This window comes from Prunus dulcis, chromosome 1 (genome assembly GCF_902201215.1).
Source record: "Prunus dulcis chromosome 1, ALMONDv2, whole genome shotgun sequence".
Classification (NCBI taxonomy): domain Eukaryota; kingdom Viridiplantae; phylum Streptophyta; class Magnoliopsida; order Rosales; family Rosaceae; genus Prunus; species Prunus dulcis.
The window spans coordinates 5,745,537-5,764,134 of NC_047650.1; the positions used below are offsets into that span (position 1 = coordinate 5,745,537).

General features: G+C 35.5%; 1 protein-coding gene across 3 annotated transcripts; it reads right to left on the reverse strand.

Annotated features, from left to right (window-relative positions):
- Nucleotides 1–1,021: 1,021 nt before the first annotated feature.
- On the reverse strand, nucleotides 1,022–9,670 carry LOC117631109 (putative inactive cadmium/zinc-transporting ATPase HMA3). Of its 3 annotated transcripts, none has more exons than XM_034364076.1 (10): nucleotides 9,349–9,670; nucleotides 8,799–9,025; nucleotides 7,076–7,336; nucleotides 5,187–5,284; nucleotides 4,727–4,982; nucleotides 4,489–4,626; nucleotides 3,993–4,320; nucleotides 3,670–3,872; nucleotides 3,325–3,524; nucleotides 1,022–2,832 (listed from the first exon to the last, which is right to left on the reverse strand). In XM_034364076.1, exons 2-10 carry the CDS (start codon nucleotides 9,004–9,006, stop codon nucleotides 1,321–1,323), a joined length of 3,204 nt encoding a protein of 1,067 aa, XP_034219967.1. In that variant the 5' UTR covers nucleotides 9,007–9,025; nucleotides 9,349–9,670; the 3' UTR covers nucleotides 1,022–1,320. The 3 variants fall into 3 exon arrangements, with proteins under 3 accessions (XP_034219967.1, XP_034219957.1, XP_034219974.1); XM_034364066.1 differs by having other exon boundaries at nucleotides 8,799–9,031; XM_034364083.1 differs by lacking the exon at nucleotides 9,349–9,670 and adding an exon at nucleotides 8,465–8,571 and having other exon boundaries at nucleotides 8,799–8,915.
- Between the last annotated feature and the right edge of the window lie 8,928 nt (nucleotides 9,671–18,598).

Sequence of the window (18,598 nt, forward strand, 5' to 3'; positions counted from 1 at the left end):
CAAAAGCCTTGAGTGGTTCAGACAGCTTCTCAGTGGATACATGATTTGCAATTGGATACTTGGATGTCTTGCCAATATCAGGTGAATAACGGTTTGGTGGCTTCCCACGATTTTGCCTGAAAGGTAATTGATATCCAATAGTTTTATCCTCTAAATGCACAAGTCTAGTAGGAGTATTTACCTCAAAGATATTCTCAGGAGATTGGTCCGTTGGTACTGTTGAATGAGAGGGGGGTCTTCATCTTGTTGCTCTGAGTTGTCTGTAAGAGTATGACTCGAATCAAAAACATCTTCGCAAGGGTTAGGCGATCGATCGTTGTTTGGCAGAGAGCATTCGCACGTGCCAGACTCGGGACGATCGATTGTTATTGTTTCTTGGCCGAGAACAATCTTCGTGCATAGATGAATATCCTCATGTTCCAAGCTGCTCCAATTGAGCTCTTCACTCGGTATCTCCCCCTGAAGAGTAGAATTGGATGCTGGGTCATAGAAGAACATATCTGATTCTAAAAAGGTGACATCCAAAGTGACATAGGTGCGCCGGGTAGGAGGGTGATAACATCGGTAGCGTTTCTGATGAGTGGCATAACCCAAAAAAACACAACGGAGCGCACATGGATCAAGTTTGCTTCGTTGATTTTTGTGGACATGAATGAAGGCCACACAGCCAAAAATGCGAGGGGTAAGCACCAAAACAGAGGGCAGAGGCCCGTGTTGTGCGAGCACTTGTAATGGAGTTTTGAAGTTCAAGACCCCAGATGGCATGCGGTTGATAAGGTGGACAGCAGTGACGACAGCATCATCCCATTGAGGGAATATTTGTTTGTGGGAATTTTCTGTGTATTCTTCTCCTTGTAGGAGGTCATATTTATAATACAACAAAACCTAAATGAGCAAGTAAATAATAAATTCCTAAATCCATTTACAGTAGGAAATCAGGAATTAAAGTAAATCAATTACAATTATAATAGGAATTCTTGGTGTGTAAGGAAAGTAAGTCAATATCCACAAGTCACGCCAACACTCATAACATTTTTATTTATTTTTCCAATAGGGGAGAGGAAATTCGATCTTGGAAACTCTTTCAGTATCGAAAGTGTTTGTTGCTAGCAATTATTTGTGGGACAGTGCACTATCTTGACAAAAATATGCATATGCTTAAAGCATATATTTACAACACTAACTTTATAATATAAACATTTTCAACTCATTGAATGCTTATGCTTTCTTCTCATGCCATTTGCCATTTAACCCAAAATTTCCTAAATGCTTAATTTCATCAATAGAAAGCATATCATTACTAATCTTATTTTCAGCCAGTTACATCTGTTCAGTAGTTATTTCTGATAAACAACCTTTAAGGCTAGGCCCAATATGCCCATGACCACCACAGCATTCCTTCATGTAGCTTTTGCAGCACCCTCCTACTTCTCTCTTCTCTAATACACAAGCATGAATTGCCACTGATTTCGAGCAACACGCTTCCTCTTCTCTTGTCCCTGAACTGATGCAAGAGTGCGTAGGGGATGATTCTGTGTGGTCATTGCCTGGTACGATATCAATGGCTGTGTGAGGAGGTGTTTTTTCATCTAGATTATGGTGGTGGTGCTGATGATCACAGCTTCTTCCAGCCGATTTTCCTGATGCTTCATTGCCAATATGATCTTTGCCACAATGGGTTGGATGGCAATGACCAAAACTTGCCAAGTTTTTGCTCTCCTCCAAGGGAAAAGCAGAATGATTGCAGTGTTTTGCCTCATGGAGTCCATGACCTTGCTTTGTGCCATGCTCTTTGCCACAGTGGCTTGAGTGGCAATGAGCAGTGCTTGCAGATTTCTGGCTTACCACCAAAGGAAAATCAGAACGATTGCGGTGATTCACCTCATGGAGCCCATCACCTTCATTTCTGCTATGCTCTTTGCCACAGTGGGTTGAGTGGCAATGACTATTGCTTATAGGTTTTTGGTTTTCCTCCAAGAGAGTAGAATGGTTGCAGTGTTTTTCCTCATGGATTTTATCACCTTCTGCACAATTTCCATGACTTCCAACCAAGTCTGTGCAACCATCTTCTGCACATGAGCTCAAATTGTGAGGCCTTGAACAACCATGGTTGTGTTTGTTCTGTGACTCCAGATCACGATTGAGTTTCATGCAGCTTGCTCCATCACAATGCCTTGCCTTGTGTAAGTCATCACTGTGCTTATGATTACCAGGCAAGCTCGAATACAAAGGACTAGGTTGGCATTCTGATCCACACTTCTGGGAAGAACACTTTTGAGGCTTGCAGGCTTTTACAGCTTTGCTTTCAGAGCAACAATGCTGATTTTTGTGAGAGTGGCTATGTCCATGGCTTCCATGTTTATGAGCATGTGGCGCAGAAGAATTTTTTCCACATTTGCCTCCATGCTTTTGGGTTCCTTTTAAAAGTAGCATGCTGTTGAGGATCACAAGCATGCATGTCCCAACATCAGCAAGCACTGCAGCCCAAACAAGTGGATGACCTGCAAATCCCAGTGCAAGGATTGCAACCTTAGTAGTGATTGACAAAACCACATTCTGAATCACTTTTCTATTAGCTCTTCTGGCAAGCTTGACTGCTTTTGCTAGTTTTCTGATGTCATTTGACAGTAGAATTATGTTCCCAGTTTCTTGAGCAAGGGCTGATCCAGAAATGCCCATTGAGATACCGATATCAGCTGTAGCTAAAGCTGGGGCATCGTTGATACCATCTCCGACCATCGCTGTACTTCCTTCTGTCTTAAATTCTGTAATGATTCTTGCCTTGTCTTCAGGTAGAAGTTCTGCATGGACTACCTCAAGAGCTTGCTTAAGCTGCACATCAGATAAATTTTCTACTCTTATTAGCTAATTTTTTCTTAATTTGAAAAGAAATAATAAAGTGATCCATTAACTGAGTTCAATCACAGCATAGCAATTTTTAACAAATCAGTTTTGGCTGCAAATGGAGGTACATTGCCAGAAATAATTCATAGCAACTGAGCTTTCCATTTGTTCCTTGAATTGATTCGGTTAACAAGACATTACTGCAAATTCTATGATCATCTCTGAACAACATGTTATACCAGATGAGGCAAAACCAAATGACTTATTGAATTGCTAGAAAGACATCAACCAACAGGGTAAGCAAAACACTGATAAAGGATAAATAAATACATAAAAGCATTCCAGTTTGGTTCAGGCATTAGATAGATCCATCACCCTAAAACATGCGAATCCAAGTGGCTATAACGAAGACTAGGTGTGTGTGCGCTCGCTCGTGTGTGGGTATATGTATATGAGGGTAGAAAATTAGAAATAATGCACCTCCTCATTTGTATGCAATGCTGCAGCATGACTATCTCCTGTGAGCATAGCTGTTTTAATGCCCAACTTCTTCAACTCCCTGCAAGCCTCTGCAGCCCCAGATCGACAAGTATCAGATATTGTAAAGATTCCGGCAGGGGTTCCTCCAGAGTATATGTATCCAATGGTCTTCCCACCCTTACGACCTTCAACGGTTGGAACTGAAATTTCAAAAGAACTAATGATGAGAGATCCAGAAAGAAAAATCATGAAGCAAAATACACAGCTTAAAAGATATACGCACTACTTGCACTAATTGGAGGTTTCTGTTTGTAGTTCTGCAAAAAAGAATTTAATGGCATTCACCTGTTTCACAATTAGCTCTCAAAGCTATTTTTCTGTTTCCAATATAGATATATTGTCCATCAATTTTCCCATGAATGCCTTCCCCAGGAAAATTTTGAAACTCCTCTACATTTTCCGGTTTTGGCTCAACCGAATGCGATCTTCCATAGTCAACCAGTGCATCTGCCATTGGATGACTTGACTTCCTCTCAATGCTTGCAACCCTTCAAACAAATTTTGAGAAATATTAACAGACTAACCAATATGAACCGTGAAGCAATGTAAAACAGAGTTTTGTTTGTGTTTTTTCCAGTATGTTGACGAATAAGAGTTGTTGTCTGTACCAGTAAAGCAATGTGTTCAAGCTAATGTCATCACGAAGAGACTGAAAATCAATCACCACAAATTCACCACTTGTTATTGTACCAGTTTTGTCAAAAGCCATGATGTTGACTTTAGCCAGAATCTCAATGTAGTCACCCCCTTTGATTAGAAGACCAGACGTTGCCGCTTTTGTAAGGGTACAGAAAGTCACAACAGGTGTAGAGAGAATGAGAGCACATGGACATGCGCTCACTAACACAACCAAAGCTAAGTGAAACCATTTGCTCCAATTATGGACATGCAATGCCGCTGGAATCACGGCAATAGAAACAGATATGACTAGGACGGCTGCAGATCGACACCAGGAAATGTATAAGTGGAACTGTTTGCATGCTCTTAAGTATTAAAAGAACAGGCGAAATTGGTTAATAGTAGAAAAGAGAAAAGAAATATATGGAAGTTTCCATAACATAATTTCTAAGACCAGGGGATCAAATGTATAGAAAGTAGACTTACATGGGGTATAAAACTTTGCACATTTGTCAATGAATCTCTGAGTTCTGGTTTTGCTGTTTTGAGCCTCTTCCACAAGTTTTGCCATTTTAGCAACGGCGCAGTCTTCAGCTAAGGCTGTAGTTTTCACACTAAGGTAACCTTTAAAAGAAAAACCAGATTTATCAGGAAAAAGGAAAAAGAAAATAAACATAACTCTTTATTGTTCATCTTCTAATAGAGGGAGGGAGATTTATGTTACCATTGAGATTGATGGTGCCAGCCCAAACAGTTGAGTCCTTTTCTTTGGCAACTGGATAGGATTCTCCAGTTAGTGTCTTCTCATCCACTTCACCTTTGCCTTCAACAACTATCCCATCAATTGGGATAACTTCACCAGCCTTAACAGCAACAGTTGTGTTCAACTTGACCTCGTCGACATCCACAACCTCACCAGTTTCTGCTAAGACTGCTTTCTGAGGAGCCATGCTCATCAACGACGACATCACGGCTTTCGCCTGAGTACATAGGACGATCAGAATTTACAATCTTGGAATTATTGGTCTTTCAAACATGGTGATAAGGGCATGAAATGAGGTTCCTTCTTAAATGTTTCATAAAAAGATTGATTTATTCACTAGTCAAGAAGCAATGGGGGCAAATGTTGGAAAGTCATAAAGCACTATGCAAGATTACAAGAGAAGGATGAGTTTAATGCTAACCCTGTGACCTGCCCTTGACTCAAGCCACTCTGCAATGGTGAACAGAAAGACAATAGTTCCAGCTTCCATATAGTCATTCAAAGCAATTGTCCCAATCACTGTCAAAAGAACGTTACATCATGTATCAGTTACCAATACCAGTTTCTAACAGACTAACACCTATGAACCAAAAAAACCAAAAAAACAGAGCTATTTTCTATATAGATATACAAACAAACACAAATAAAGTATTGTACATTACTTCAAGCATCTAATATTTTTCCTGCAAATTCTAGATATAGCATTAAGGTTTGGCCAAGAGTTATGTACCCTATGATTTCATCCTGAGGCTAAGTTACTATCAGATCAACCTTTCAAATAGCCTAATGATCAACCAATGAACTGAATAGATTATTCAATTTCGGTTCCAGCAAGAGCATGCAATTTATTAGTCAAAGTAAAAAAATTAAAATTATAGGTTCTTTTATATTTGATATTACACAACAACAATTAAATTAATCTTCGAAAAAAAAAATTCCTTAAAACTGTTCTTACTCGCAAAAAAAAAAAAAAAAAAGGATCCATAAAACTGTTCTTCCAATTTTCTAAAACTACCACCTTCGAAAGTAAACTCCACTTAAATTTACCATCTTGGAAACTAAGAACTGATTAGCCCACTAATATATTTTTTTTTATCTAACTGCTTTGCTTTTTTGAGCCAAATTAAATGATTCTCCATGTTGGTTATTTTGTCTATCTTCGTTAATTTTTTTTTTCAATATACTACAAGTCGCATGATGAGAGAGAGAATAAAAAAACAGATGCAACGAAATGGAATCCGGTGAGGTGATGAAAGCAGGAGTGGGCAATGCAATAGAGGACTGAATTAGGTAGGTAGCTAAGCTAGTCAAAACATATGGGGCACGAAATGGAGAGCCAAGAGCTTAGGCATCAACAAAAATGGAAAGCCAAAACATGAGCTAGATTAGTAGACTTCAAAACAAGAAATGGGGAAGCAGAAATATGTCATCTGCTGATAGGAAAAACAGACACGAAAACTGATACTTTTGACAAAATCCATTCAAAACTCTTTAACCCATACATTCTATGCTTATCCATTCGAAGTGCAAAAAGCCAAAGACTACATAAATTTAGGTATTTGTTGCATGTATCATCAAACTCATGTACTGCGTAAACGTGACGTTTGGATTGCTATTCACAAATTAAAGATATCTTTGCTAAGGGAATTGTGATGTGTTGCAAATTTTTTTCAACAAAAAGCCAAAATAAAACAAGATGGAGTTTTGGATGTAACCCAAGACAAAAAAGAAAAAAAGGCCAAAAAAAAAGATGGGGTTTTGGTTAGTTCGGTGTGGCGGTGTGGGGTGTGGGCAACCGATTTTACCAATAATTTATAGGGAAACCAAGTTTGATTTGTCCCATGTTATACCAAGCTTTTGATCATGATCATGATCATGATTAAAATGTTTATCTGCCTTGTCCTAAACTAGGAACAAAAAATCATGAATTTTGAAAATTTTATTTATAGATAATTAAAAGAATCTATAAAAATTGAGATACAAATTGAGAATATTGAAACATTCAAAATACGAAAAATATCCATTTAAAACAAATAAAAAATTAAAAAATTAATTGGCATGCGGCGTGAACATATCTTTTTATTTTATTAATACAAAGTCTAAATTTCTTTAATTTACAAGGTAGGAGATTTGAATTTGATGCAAAAAAGAAGCGGGTTCGTTGTCCCGATCAATTGACCTAACTCATATATACTAAATAAATATATCATTAATAAAGCTAAAATTACTGACCAAGTAAAACATAATTATTATTATGTAAAATGAAATGGAAAAAGAAAAGCAAATATTAATGTTAAAAATTTGACGTACCAGCAACGATAACAAGAATGTTGATGTCTAGCCTAAGATGCCGAACGGCCGCCACGCCTTTCATGGCAATGGGGAAAATGCCAACGACCACCGCTCCAAGAGCCAACCACCCCAATGGCCGATATGCATACTTCAAAAATGATAGCAAGAGTAGCACGCCGCTAGCAATTGCATATGGACTTGGCCACTTTTTCTTGTAATTGTCCTCTGCCCCATACAATCTCACATTTGCTTCTAGCCTTGCTTGGTTTAATGCCTTAACTGCCGTCATCAAGAACCCATAAATTAATTATGAGAATATTGAACACATGTGAATTTGAAAATAAATTCTAATTAATGATTCGGTTTCACAGTCTCACAATATAAACATCTGTTTATCATCAGGATAATCAGAACAATACATGCGAAATAAAATTTTAAAGAAAAGAAAGAAAATGGTTTTTATTGTCTTTTAACAAGGGCATTTTGGTCCACAAAATATGATATTATATAATTAAATGTAGGTTTCGTTGTCGTATTAAATTCTTCAACTACCAGAAATGTGATTATACGCCCTGTTGGAAAGTGTTTCCAAGTAATAATTTTGTAAACAAAAGTCATTGTCCAAACTTTTGTGCGAAATAAAGCAATAAGTAGTCTTGGTTATTTGAAAGCAGTTTTAGCTTTTCTAAGCTCTATCTCTGGCAAGTAATTAAGATCAACGTGGCGACTGAATTCTCCTATGAATTTAGGTGAGGGTCATGCACGTTACGAAGTGATCTCACACAACTCTTTTACGAGTCGACACAGTATGACTAATGCGCGAATACAAATGACTTTCCATGACTTATAAAATCAAGACTCACGCCAAGGGTGTGAGATATTTAACAATTAATATTATACATGGAGCATAAGTAGGTAAAAACGTACGAAGAATAATCACCAATTAAAAGCTAATTTTTAACGTACAAAGAAGTTAAAAAAGAAGAAAGATTGAGAAGAGTTACGTAGAACAAAAGTTGATAGGGGGGTTCACAACGAAAAAGATGCTTTTGCTACGAACCAATCATCAAGAAAATTGCTAAGTGTTTCTAAAAAAATGCCAACTTTATTTTAAATAATTTGAAAAGCAAATAGTATATGAAAGTTGGGTAAAGCAATAAAGCATTTAAAGCGTCATCCTCCTGTCTTTTTTCTTGCCGATTCACCAATCACTACTACCACACCAAGAGTAACATGGCCACCGACTATATCTTCGTCCATCTTTTTTTCTTTCTTTCTTTCTTTTTAAAAAAATTTTTTTTTTTTGGTTCAAACTGTATGATTTTTGTTGTGCAAGCAATACCAGAAATCTACCACAATATGGCACGAATATATTAAAGAGAGGGAATGTTTAGGTCGCTTGCTCACGCTTGAGTGGCTCCCGGGTCTCAATCATTGACGTATGTGGATCCGCTAATGCATCAATGATTGAGAATAGCTCACTTGCGCGCGTACATGACTGCTGTTAGCAAAATCTATATTAATGAAGATGGAGAAATGTTAAAAATTTGTAACAATCATGATTAAGAAGACAGGAAAGGTCCTAGTCCCATCCGTGCCCCCCAATGGGTTATTGCAGGGCTCCATAGTGATTGGTCAGGCAAGAGCCTTGAAAACAAGTAGCACATGTAACAATTAATGGAACAAAAATAACATTAACTAGTATATAATTTGAGAGAAAATTAATTATTTGGATACTTACCAATTTGAAGCTGGGAAATGAGGAGGCTATCATGGACAACGATAACAGTTCTAGAAGGCACAATCACTGACACCTCTTTCACACCCTCAAAAGGCTTCAGGATATTCTCAACCAGTGGAACTTCTGAGGAACAGCACAACCCCAGCACATCAAAGTAGCTTTTCTGAAACTTTTTGGCTGCTGCCTTGTCCTTGTCCTGGGCAGCCATAATGATTTTCTACCAACTTCTGCAACTACAGAGGACATAAGAAAGAGAAATAATTAATTTTTCTCTTGGGTTTATTCTTCTTCCAGCAGGGCCATTGGCAGAGCATAGAACAAAATTTGTGCTGTGTTCAAACTATATGGTGAAAATTAAAGTTCTGCAAATTAAAGGTTCAGAAATTATTTGTCTGAGAGAGAGAGAGAGAGAGAGAGAGTTGTGAAAGAAAGATGATGAGTTAAGAAGGTTGAAGAAGAAAACAAAAACCAAGTTGTATATTTTCAATGATAGAAGATCAAATTCAAAACTCAAAATGAAGAACTGAAGAGGCTGGTAAAAAACAATAACCTTGTAGCTAATGGAAGGCTTGGAGTTTCTTGAAGCTTTGAATTCAGAGTGAGCAGCAAGATGCAGGGGTTGGAAGTTTTAATAAGTAGATGGAAGTTGTGGTGGGTTGTGTTCATTTAAGAATAGGTAAGGAATGCAACTTATAAAGACATGCACACAGAAAGAATATCTGATATTAATGAAGAATTCTCTCAACTAAAACAACTTTCCTTGGTTGGAATAATTGGTTCACCTTTCTCTTGTGGGTGAGACACAAATAGTGGAGAACCAATTGAGGGGAAAAATGTGGAATCCACATGTGAATCCACATATATAAATGCTTGTTTTAATAGCCTCAGGGATATGTGCTCAACCTAATTGAGATTTTAAATATATAGTACCCTTTCATTCTGCTCGAGATGACTAAATTACCAAATCAAACTTCGTCATCTAATTAAAATGCCTGAATGATTTTCAATTTTGAAAAAAAAATTGTCTTCCCTTTGCTACTTTTTCTTTTGCTTTGTCTTGTTCCTTTTTTTTATGTTAGCCTCTAAAGTGTATTTGACCGAGCTCTTCTGGTATCAAGTTTCTTTAAAAATAGTACCCGTAAAAAAATAAAAAAATAAAAAAAAAAAAAAAAAAAAAGGAAATTTGATTTCGGTAGAAAACAAATGTGCATTTTGTGTAGCTTTTGTCCCTCTTGGGTGTTTACTTTTGTTTCACTTTTCAGCTTTGACCTAGATGAAAAAATAAAAACAAAATTAATTTACTTTTAATATTGGGAATATTTTTTCGAACATATACGTATAATCTTTTTTATTATCTAAAAGATAAGAAATTACGATGGTAACAGACGTGTATTAAATTGCCCAAACTTGAAGCAGTTGATTTCTGCCCAATTATGAGGCCTATTTCTAAAGCAACCATTTACACGCTAGAATTCTAAGAAAGAGACCTGGTCAGTAGCCCACTTTCCCTTTCAGATATATGATGTTATGCACAGCTGATCTCCTTCTAAAAGTTTTACGATAGTCCCATATACCAATCGTCGTGAGTCGTGACCTTTAAGCAATGAATCCGTTTCGGCGTAAAACTCTAAAACTTTATATCGTAATTGCGCTAGTGCTATGACTAACACTTTCCTTTTCTACTTCATTTAACAGCACTTCCACTAATTTGTCATGGTAAAGAGTAAGGAGAGGTAATTGACTGTTATTATTCACGTGAATAGTGACAGCCATTGCAAAGGGAAAAGTTTGTTTCCACCCATTATCATGGCAGAGGGCAAATACTATTCACTTTAACTTATTTTTATTTTTTATACTTAAACGATTAATTTGGATAAGATTTTCGGTTGTCACGTGTCAATTTTTTATTATAAAATTCTCATCTCATATTTCGTATAAAATTTTCATATTAAATTTTCAGATAAGACTTTCGGTTGCCACATGTCCATATTTATTATAAAATTCACATCTCCCTCGTCATACAATTGAAATACCTACTCACTCATCATACAATTGAAATACTCCTGGTCTTCATAGTCTAGCACAATTAAGTACAAGGACGAGTCGATCATTGGCAGAAGCGGTTCCACTGGATCACGACGTGGGGGAGTATTTTTCTTCGGATGATGTAATAGTGCCATTATTTCTGACATGGAACACACCACGGGACGACTGCATGCATTGTTCAGTTGAGGAGCTATGTGTAATGGTTTTCCTTTTTTTTGTTTTGCCTTGAATAATCAATTAAAAATTTTAAATTGGAAATGTAAGAAAATATATTTAAAAAATGACATTAAATTGAATAAAAAGGCAATTATAAATTTTTACCTCGTCGCCAAGATTTTGACCTCTTCGAACGTTTGTCCACGCCCCTCCAACTTCGATGGAAGATGCCATAAGATGATGAATTTAAAAAAAAAGTGAAGAAAATTTTGCGTACAAAGTGAATAATATTAGAAGGAGAAGAAAATGTATGAGGATTTGGTATTGAAAGTGAACAACATTGGAAGGTATTTATAGAAAAAAATTCATATTTCATATTTTTTAAGCCACAAAAAAAAAAGGGCAGTTGTTGGATTTAGGGAAAAAAACAATCAGAGTGACCAGAACGTGCCATGTGGCGTGTTACCGTTGTCAGACATCAACAAGCGCTAACGTTAAATAAAAATTTGAATTTACACGCTTACGTCAGCTGCCTTCAAGCTCGATCTCTGGATGGTTTCACCTAAGGGTTTGCCCGGTCACATGGGACCCATAGCTTGCCCGGGCAAGTTTGACCCCCTGGAAGCACTCGTCTGGGCTTGGGCCCTATCCTGCCTTTTCTGGAGGCAACAGATATAAATAAAAGTTTATCACTCTAAACTAATCCAACTTCTTTGGTTTCGGCTTTGTCTTGCTCACTAATTGATATGAAAAAACAATGAGTAATGCTATTTAGACACACAACATTGATCACCTTAACTGACCACCTTTTGTGGCAACTGATGTGTCATGCCATGTCAATTAATGAATGTCGCCATGTCAATTAAAAAACAAATTAAAAAACCCTAGAATTCCTAGTGAGTGGCCTCATGACAACATTCATTAATTAACATGACATGACACATCAGTTGCCACGAAGATGGTCAGTTAAGGTAGTCAATGTGGTGTGTCCAAATAGCATTACTCAAAAAGAAAATAGGTGAGGGATGAGCAAACCACCGCTCAGTGAGTAAATTATGTAATATGCCAGTCAAGCAATGTCATTTTACAAACTCTAGAAAAATATAGTAAAAGGATACACACTCTAAATCATATCACATCATTACTTTATATCATTGTTATCCTTCACAAATTGTACCCAGTACGTGAAGGATTGGAATGAATGTTGTCATGCAGATTGGTTTGGTTGGGTACAGCCCGGCGAAATTCCCCTGTTAGTGCTGCTATAACTCCAACCCTTCCTTCAGAAGCAGCAAATGAACCATTCAGATTCATACCACAAAATGCACCATTCAGATTCTGGCATCAGAATTTGTACTATTCTGATCAAATTGTGGCACATGTGCAAACTTATAGTTTGCATCCCCGCCCAACTTAATAATTCACCACTTGATCAAGTGCCAAAAAGTAGCATATAATATATATGTGAATATACATTTCACCCTAGTTCACAAATATATGCTTTTTTCTTTCTCAAGATTACAAGTTCTTGTCTCTCTTTATAATAATAAGGGTACAAAATCAGTGTGAGTGCCCCTTAATGTGGTATAAAAGAGCAATCGTGTGACAAGTTAAAAACTCAAAAGTGAATCCTCACAATAAAAAATACATGAATTTACCTACTACGTGTCTTACCAAGGGAAATGTCATATGGTCATCTTTCCTCACTCAAGTATTGATGTCATGTAATTGGGTACAACTCTTGGTCACTAAAATTCACTCACTTTGGAAGCCCGATGTCCTTGTCGGCACACTTCTACTTAGATTAAACTTTACTGCCATTTGGAAAGCCCACATTCATGAAGTCATAACTGACTCGTTTATTGTCCCAAATCAGTGTTATGGAAAGAGGATAACACCCTCTACATGTAGTTGCAACTAGATATCGAAACTCACTGACATGATCATGTCCAAACCCAGAACACCAAACTCCTTATTGACAGGAATATGCTAGGACAAAATGTCCCAAACGTTCTTGGAATATTGAATTGGTGGTTTTTGTTTAAATTGGCAAAGGGTATCAAATAGTTTGTTTTTTCTATCATTTTTTTTTTCCATTTCATTTTTTATATGTTGGGCGTAGTACAGCCGGCTCTAAAAAAGAACAGCCAAAGTACTCTATCACACTACAGGGCTCAATGTACGTATTCATAAATTTAGGTATCCATCAAATGCTGTCTTCAATTTCTCATTCAAACCACGAATTGTTCTAGATATAAAGAAGTTAATTTTATCACGAATTGTTCTTTCTATATAACAAATGCTCAGCTACGTAACCACGAATGCAATTCGTGTGCTTTAACAACATTCTAAGGTCTGCATAAAAAGTATTTCGGATTCTCTATTTTGATTTTCTCTGTCATGATCTGCTTGACTTTTGTTCTCCATACTCTACCTCATTAAAATTTATTATTTAAGGGACTTAAAAGTTGACATATTATCCTTCAAACAAAAATTCAATTTACTCTTAATTAAAAAAGAAAAAAAAAACCCCCTAACCCAACTAACGGTAAAGTTAATATCATGATAGAGAAAATCAAAACAGAAAATATGAATCCGCGTAAAAAAAGGATAAAAAGCTTTAAACAAGGGCTTTTAAACAAGAATTTAAAAAAAAAAAAAAAAAAAAAAAAAAAAAAAAAAAAAAAAAAAAAAGGAAAAAGGAAACTCTTGCACAACTCCTTATTTATGTGGGATTGGGAGCTATCTTTATGAAGGATTACCATCACGCAAATTTATCAACTTTACACTGCACCCCAAGAATTCTGCGGTTTTTTTTTCCTTCTTGAGTATGCCAATTCAAAGTAAGTCTTATTCGTTTTTTTTCTTGAGCAAACACCATTTTTTTAAATTAAAAAAAAATATATTTTCTGATATATATATATATATATATTCTTTTTCTAATTTGACTTTCTCTATATTCGTATGAAGTAAACTCAAGGAGGAAGAGGTTGCGCGACGCACGACTCGAGATATGATCAATTATTATTTATTTATTTAATTGATAATTTAATATTGAAAACACCTTTCAAAATTCACCTCCGTTAAACCTCGAAAGTTTGCCATCTACGTTGTATCATAAAAATACGTACTTTACCCACCGCCTGTTTACATGAATGCGACCTGTTAACTTTCATTTCATGGCACACTTTTAATAATGTAAAAAAAAACAAAAAAAAAACCCTTTAAACATCCTTTAATGTTATTTATTTCATTTCATTATCTCCCCTTTTGGAGTTTTCATTGCTGCTGAAAAAGTAGTCATGCAACATACGATATCTCCCCTTTTGGAGTTTTCCTTTGAAGGTTTTATGTTAGGTTAATGACAATTTGATGTATGTAAAAATATTTGTAGTTTTCCTTCAAAGCATACTCTTCTTGTGGATGACAAGAGAATGGTTGGAGCAAGCTCTTGATATTCGTTTTTGGTTCGGCCCCTCTTCCACTCCTATCTATTTTGTGTGGGGCTGCACTCATTGAGCCATTTTTAACAAGAGGCCTAATTTACGGCCCAAGTGAAGCAATATATTAGGTGGTCCATAAAAACTCTGCAAAAAGTAAAACAGATTGAACATTCAAAACATGTAGCGTAAGTTAGGTCAGTTGGTCGGAATAGTGAGTCCGTCCTCTTGCATTGAAGTTCGAATCCTCTTTACTCCGTAAATTCAATTAATTTAGAGTAATTTAAACTATCTTGCATTCAAACATATGCAACCATTGCCCAATAAAGGACACTCCACTAGGTGTGAATATAATCTATAATACACTTTATATAAAGGCAATGCAACAAAAACAATTGTTCAAGTTCTCAAATCATCTCAGCATGCGCAACTAATTAAACAAAGTAGCATAGGGTTACTCAAACACGTCAAGTGTACTATCCACAATGCATGATGCCCAAATGACACACTAATCCACCATCCTAGCCAAATCCTCAAATTTACACGGCAATCCGCATGGCATATATTCGGGAAAACCCAAATACAAATCTAAATGTTGTGACACATCACCACACACCCGTATCATGTTCTTTTCTGGTTCCTCGTCGACACTGCTGATACTAGTAAATGTTGTGATTGGAGGAACCACTGACTTTGGCTGCGTTAGGGTACTTTTGTTTTAGGAGAAGGGCGAACAAAGTTTAGTGGATACGTATCATCAATCCATTCGTGGAAATTCGTAAAACGGGATTCGATTTGCCATCAATTATGACCCTACAAGATATATCCATGCAAATTGGTGGGATATTGCCCATTATTATGACCTAGAGATCCATAGTTAGATTCATTCCTTTCCATAAACTAAAAACTAGTATTTTGTTTAGGAACCATTATTACTCTCTCTCTCTCTCTCTCTCTCTCTCTCTCTCTCTCTCTCTCTCTAACATTGGATGGCACGGATTGACCTAACTTATTTCTAAAACATTTTATTACCCTCGTGGTTTAGAAACGTTTAAGAAAATCTCCTTTATTTTCATCTTAACTTTCATATTCTTATAAATAAGTAAATACCATACGAATGATAAGAACGAAAGTGTTACCAAATGGTTAAATCGTATTTTATTTAATTATAAAAGTCAAAGGTGGTCAGGTCAACCCTTGACCACCTTTATCTAAATTGATATTTGCTCCCCCGCCTGAATACTTGGATGACATACATCATCCTAGGCCCCCCTTTTCTATATGCTTTAGTGTGGTTCAAAATATATATATTTGTTCCCCTGCCTGTAAACATTGGAGGCATATTTAATAAATATCCATAAACTTCACTTTTGCAACACACAAGTGATAAAGTTCTTGTTGTTTATACTTTTTGTTTGTTCCTCAAACAAATATGGAGTTAAATTGAAAGATATGAAGATGCAAAACTTATAGCTTTAGTGGTAAGAGTATATTTTTTTAGTCTCACGACGAGAATCTATTTTACACCTTCAAATCTTAAGCTTCTCTTCAGTCTGAATTTTTGTATTCCTTTGTGGTGAGTGGTGCTTCCATTATTTCGTAAAAGTAATGAAAGGCCATAAACAATTAGCCCTACTCATCATGCATGATTGATAAATTGTCAATATGATTGCAAGGAATATGGTCAAGAAACGAACAGAGAAAGCAGGCGCAGGCAATATGCTATTTTAGAAGTGGGGTCAGAAAAATTTAAAACCTTATCTCTGATGCTTTACAAATCTTTATCTACGCTTTACATTTTTTTACTCATTTCGAGGGTAAATCCAAACTACATTTCAAAGGAAGAGATTCTATGAAGAAAAAAAACAGGTTCATATTCATGGCCGAATTTCTCATAAACAATGAAGAGATCTAAAGGGTGTGGGCCGTGTGGCAGGGAAAGAAGGCACTAAGGATCCATAATTGAGAAAAGGCAAGACAATGTTTAGTGGACAATTTGGCACAATCCCAGTTTTAGTGCATTCTCATTTGGCATTTACTAAAAGCACAGGAATGAGCATCATCGTGATGCTGGTTAATCAATTAGGTATTCCCATCCCTTATCTTGCCTGATTTGCTGACACTTGTTTTTTCTTTTTATTCTTTTTAGTTTTTTAATCCAAAAAATAAGAAGAAAAAAAATTCTGAATGATAATGATATGAGAGCGAAAGCCAATGCAATTTTGAAATTATTGGTCAGGTTCCTGCACTGTATGTCTTTCTCTTAGTGTTCGAGTCCCACTGTCAGAAATTCCGTGTTTAGTAGGTAATCTATAATATTTCTCTATAAATCCGAAACATTTTGGGGTTTGCCTTGGCCATGGGTGTGGGGTAGCCTCTCCCTTCCCTAAACATTTTGTTATTTAAAAAAAAAAAAGAAAAAAAAAAGAAAAAAAAAAAGAAGAAGAAGAAGTTAATAACAACAAAATTGTATCTGTTGACTATTGTGATATTGCATCTCAGAGCTCATGTTTATATATATATATATATATATATATATATATATATATATTATGCCTTCGGATTTGGGAAAACATTCCCCATTGGTTACAATTGTTTAACAAGTCAACCCCCTACTTATATTTGTTCCCCCGCCTGCAAACATGCAGACTGGTAGTTTGCTCACTTTTTCAAACACCAAATCATTAATCAATTCATTTTTTACTCCATTATTATTTACACTTGTTTGTAAGATTTGGAAGCACACCAGTTTTCCTTTGAATACCTTCCCATTAGATCATTACAAATATATATAGTTACTTTCATGAAGTACGCTTAAAACTGGAAAAAAGTTGATTACCAAAGTAAAATTATCTCTTTTTAAAGATCATGCATGCAGACAATAAATAAGATTTAAGTTGATTGGCTTGCAAGAATTTCACATCCTCGATCAATGAAAACAGCGCAAATGTAATGGAATTTCCTTTTTTTTAGTAGTTCAGAATTTCAGACGTTGGATTGAAGAAGTTCCACTATATGGTTGCATAAGGAGATCTTAAAAGGAGCCTAAAAAAATAAATAATACGAATCTTTGCACTGTGTATATATTGTGAATTGGAATTTCATAATCCGAAGTAGATATTGAAATTATTCCAATTCATGTTTTTTTTATGTTTACTGATACATGGGTTTGTGAATAGTTCAAATTCTTGATTTCCTCTACACATGAACATGGATTCTTTTTTTGTCAACCTACGATATGGTTTATGATCTCTTTTTCAAGAGCAAATTGATTGTCTTGCCAGAATCAGTTGTGTCCACTTAGATTTTATTTATTTATTATGTAAATGTGGTCAAATTCTATCTGAAAAAAAAAAAAGAAAAAAGAATTATGAATTGTCAAATTCTATCTGAAAAAAGAAAAAAAAAAGAATTATGAATTGTATTTTAGGTCAAGGGGCCCCAAAGATGGTTACAAGAGTTTATAATTATAAAATATAGAGAAATTCACTATTATACCTAATATAGGAGCCCAAATTATATATGAAATGGACTTTAGAAACACATCCAAAGCCTATTTCCAACATAACAAAAAGACTTTTTAACTTCTTTTAAATTACAAAACTGCTATTGATTTCTTATAACAAACCTAACCTCAAAGCCTCATAAAAAAACTCAAAAACATTCAATAGGGCATTAAAGTAATTTAATAATTAAATTTAAATTTAATAGGATCAACTGTCACTTTTTGCGTTTATTTATAAAAATTAAATGATATAAGATTTATCTATATTATTAGTGTTAAGAATAAATATACGAATAAATATCTCTAAAATATATGCATAGTGGGATCTTCATAATTCAATGATTTGTGGCTATGTTGATAGCGACTTTAAGCATCAACTTTTAGAGATAAAAGTCAGTAGCGATAACATTTTTAATAATGAACTTAGCTACCATTAGGTGCTGATGCAAATATAAAAGTGGTTCTTTGTGGTAGAAATTAAGAAAGAAAAAAAAAAGAAACTAATCAGGGGTTCTTTGTGGTAGAAATTCAGTACAAAGGTCATGTCACAAGACACTACCATGTATTTGGTTTGGCTAAGTAAGATATAGTGGACATGTTGTCAGGACTCATACAGAAAAAACAGACTTGGGAGCATTGATTTGGGACAGAAA

Excerpts from the sequence above, each read along its gene's own strand:
- LOC117631109 (XM_034364076.1), bottom strand. The coding sequence starts at position 9,006 with ATGGCTGCCCAGGACAAGGACAAGGCAGCAGCCAAAAAGTTTCAGAAA. Across the intron at positions 7,337-8,798 it reads CATTTCCCAGCTTCAAATTG|TTAAGGCATTAAACCAAGCA; the intron begins GTAAGTATCCAA and ends TGATGACGGCAG. Across the intron at positions 3,873-3,992 it reads TTGAACACATTGCTTTACTG|GGTTGCAAGCATTGAGAGGA; the intron begins GTACAGACAACA and ends ATTTGTTTGAAG.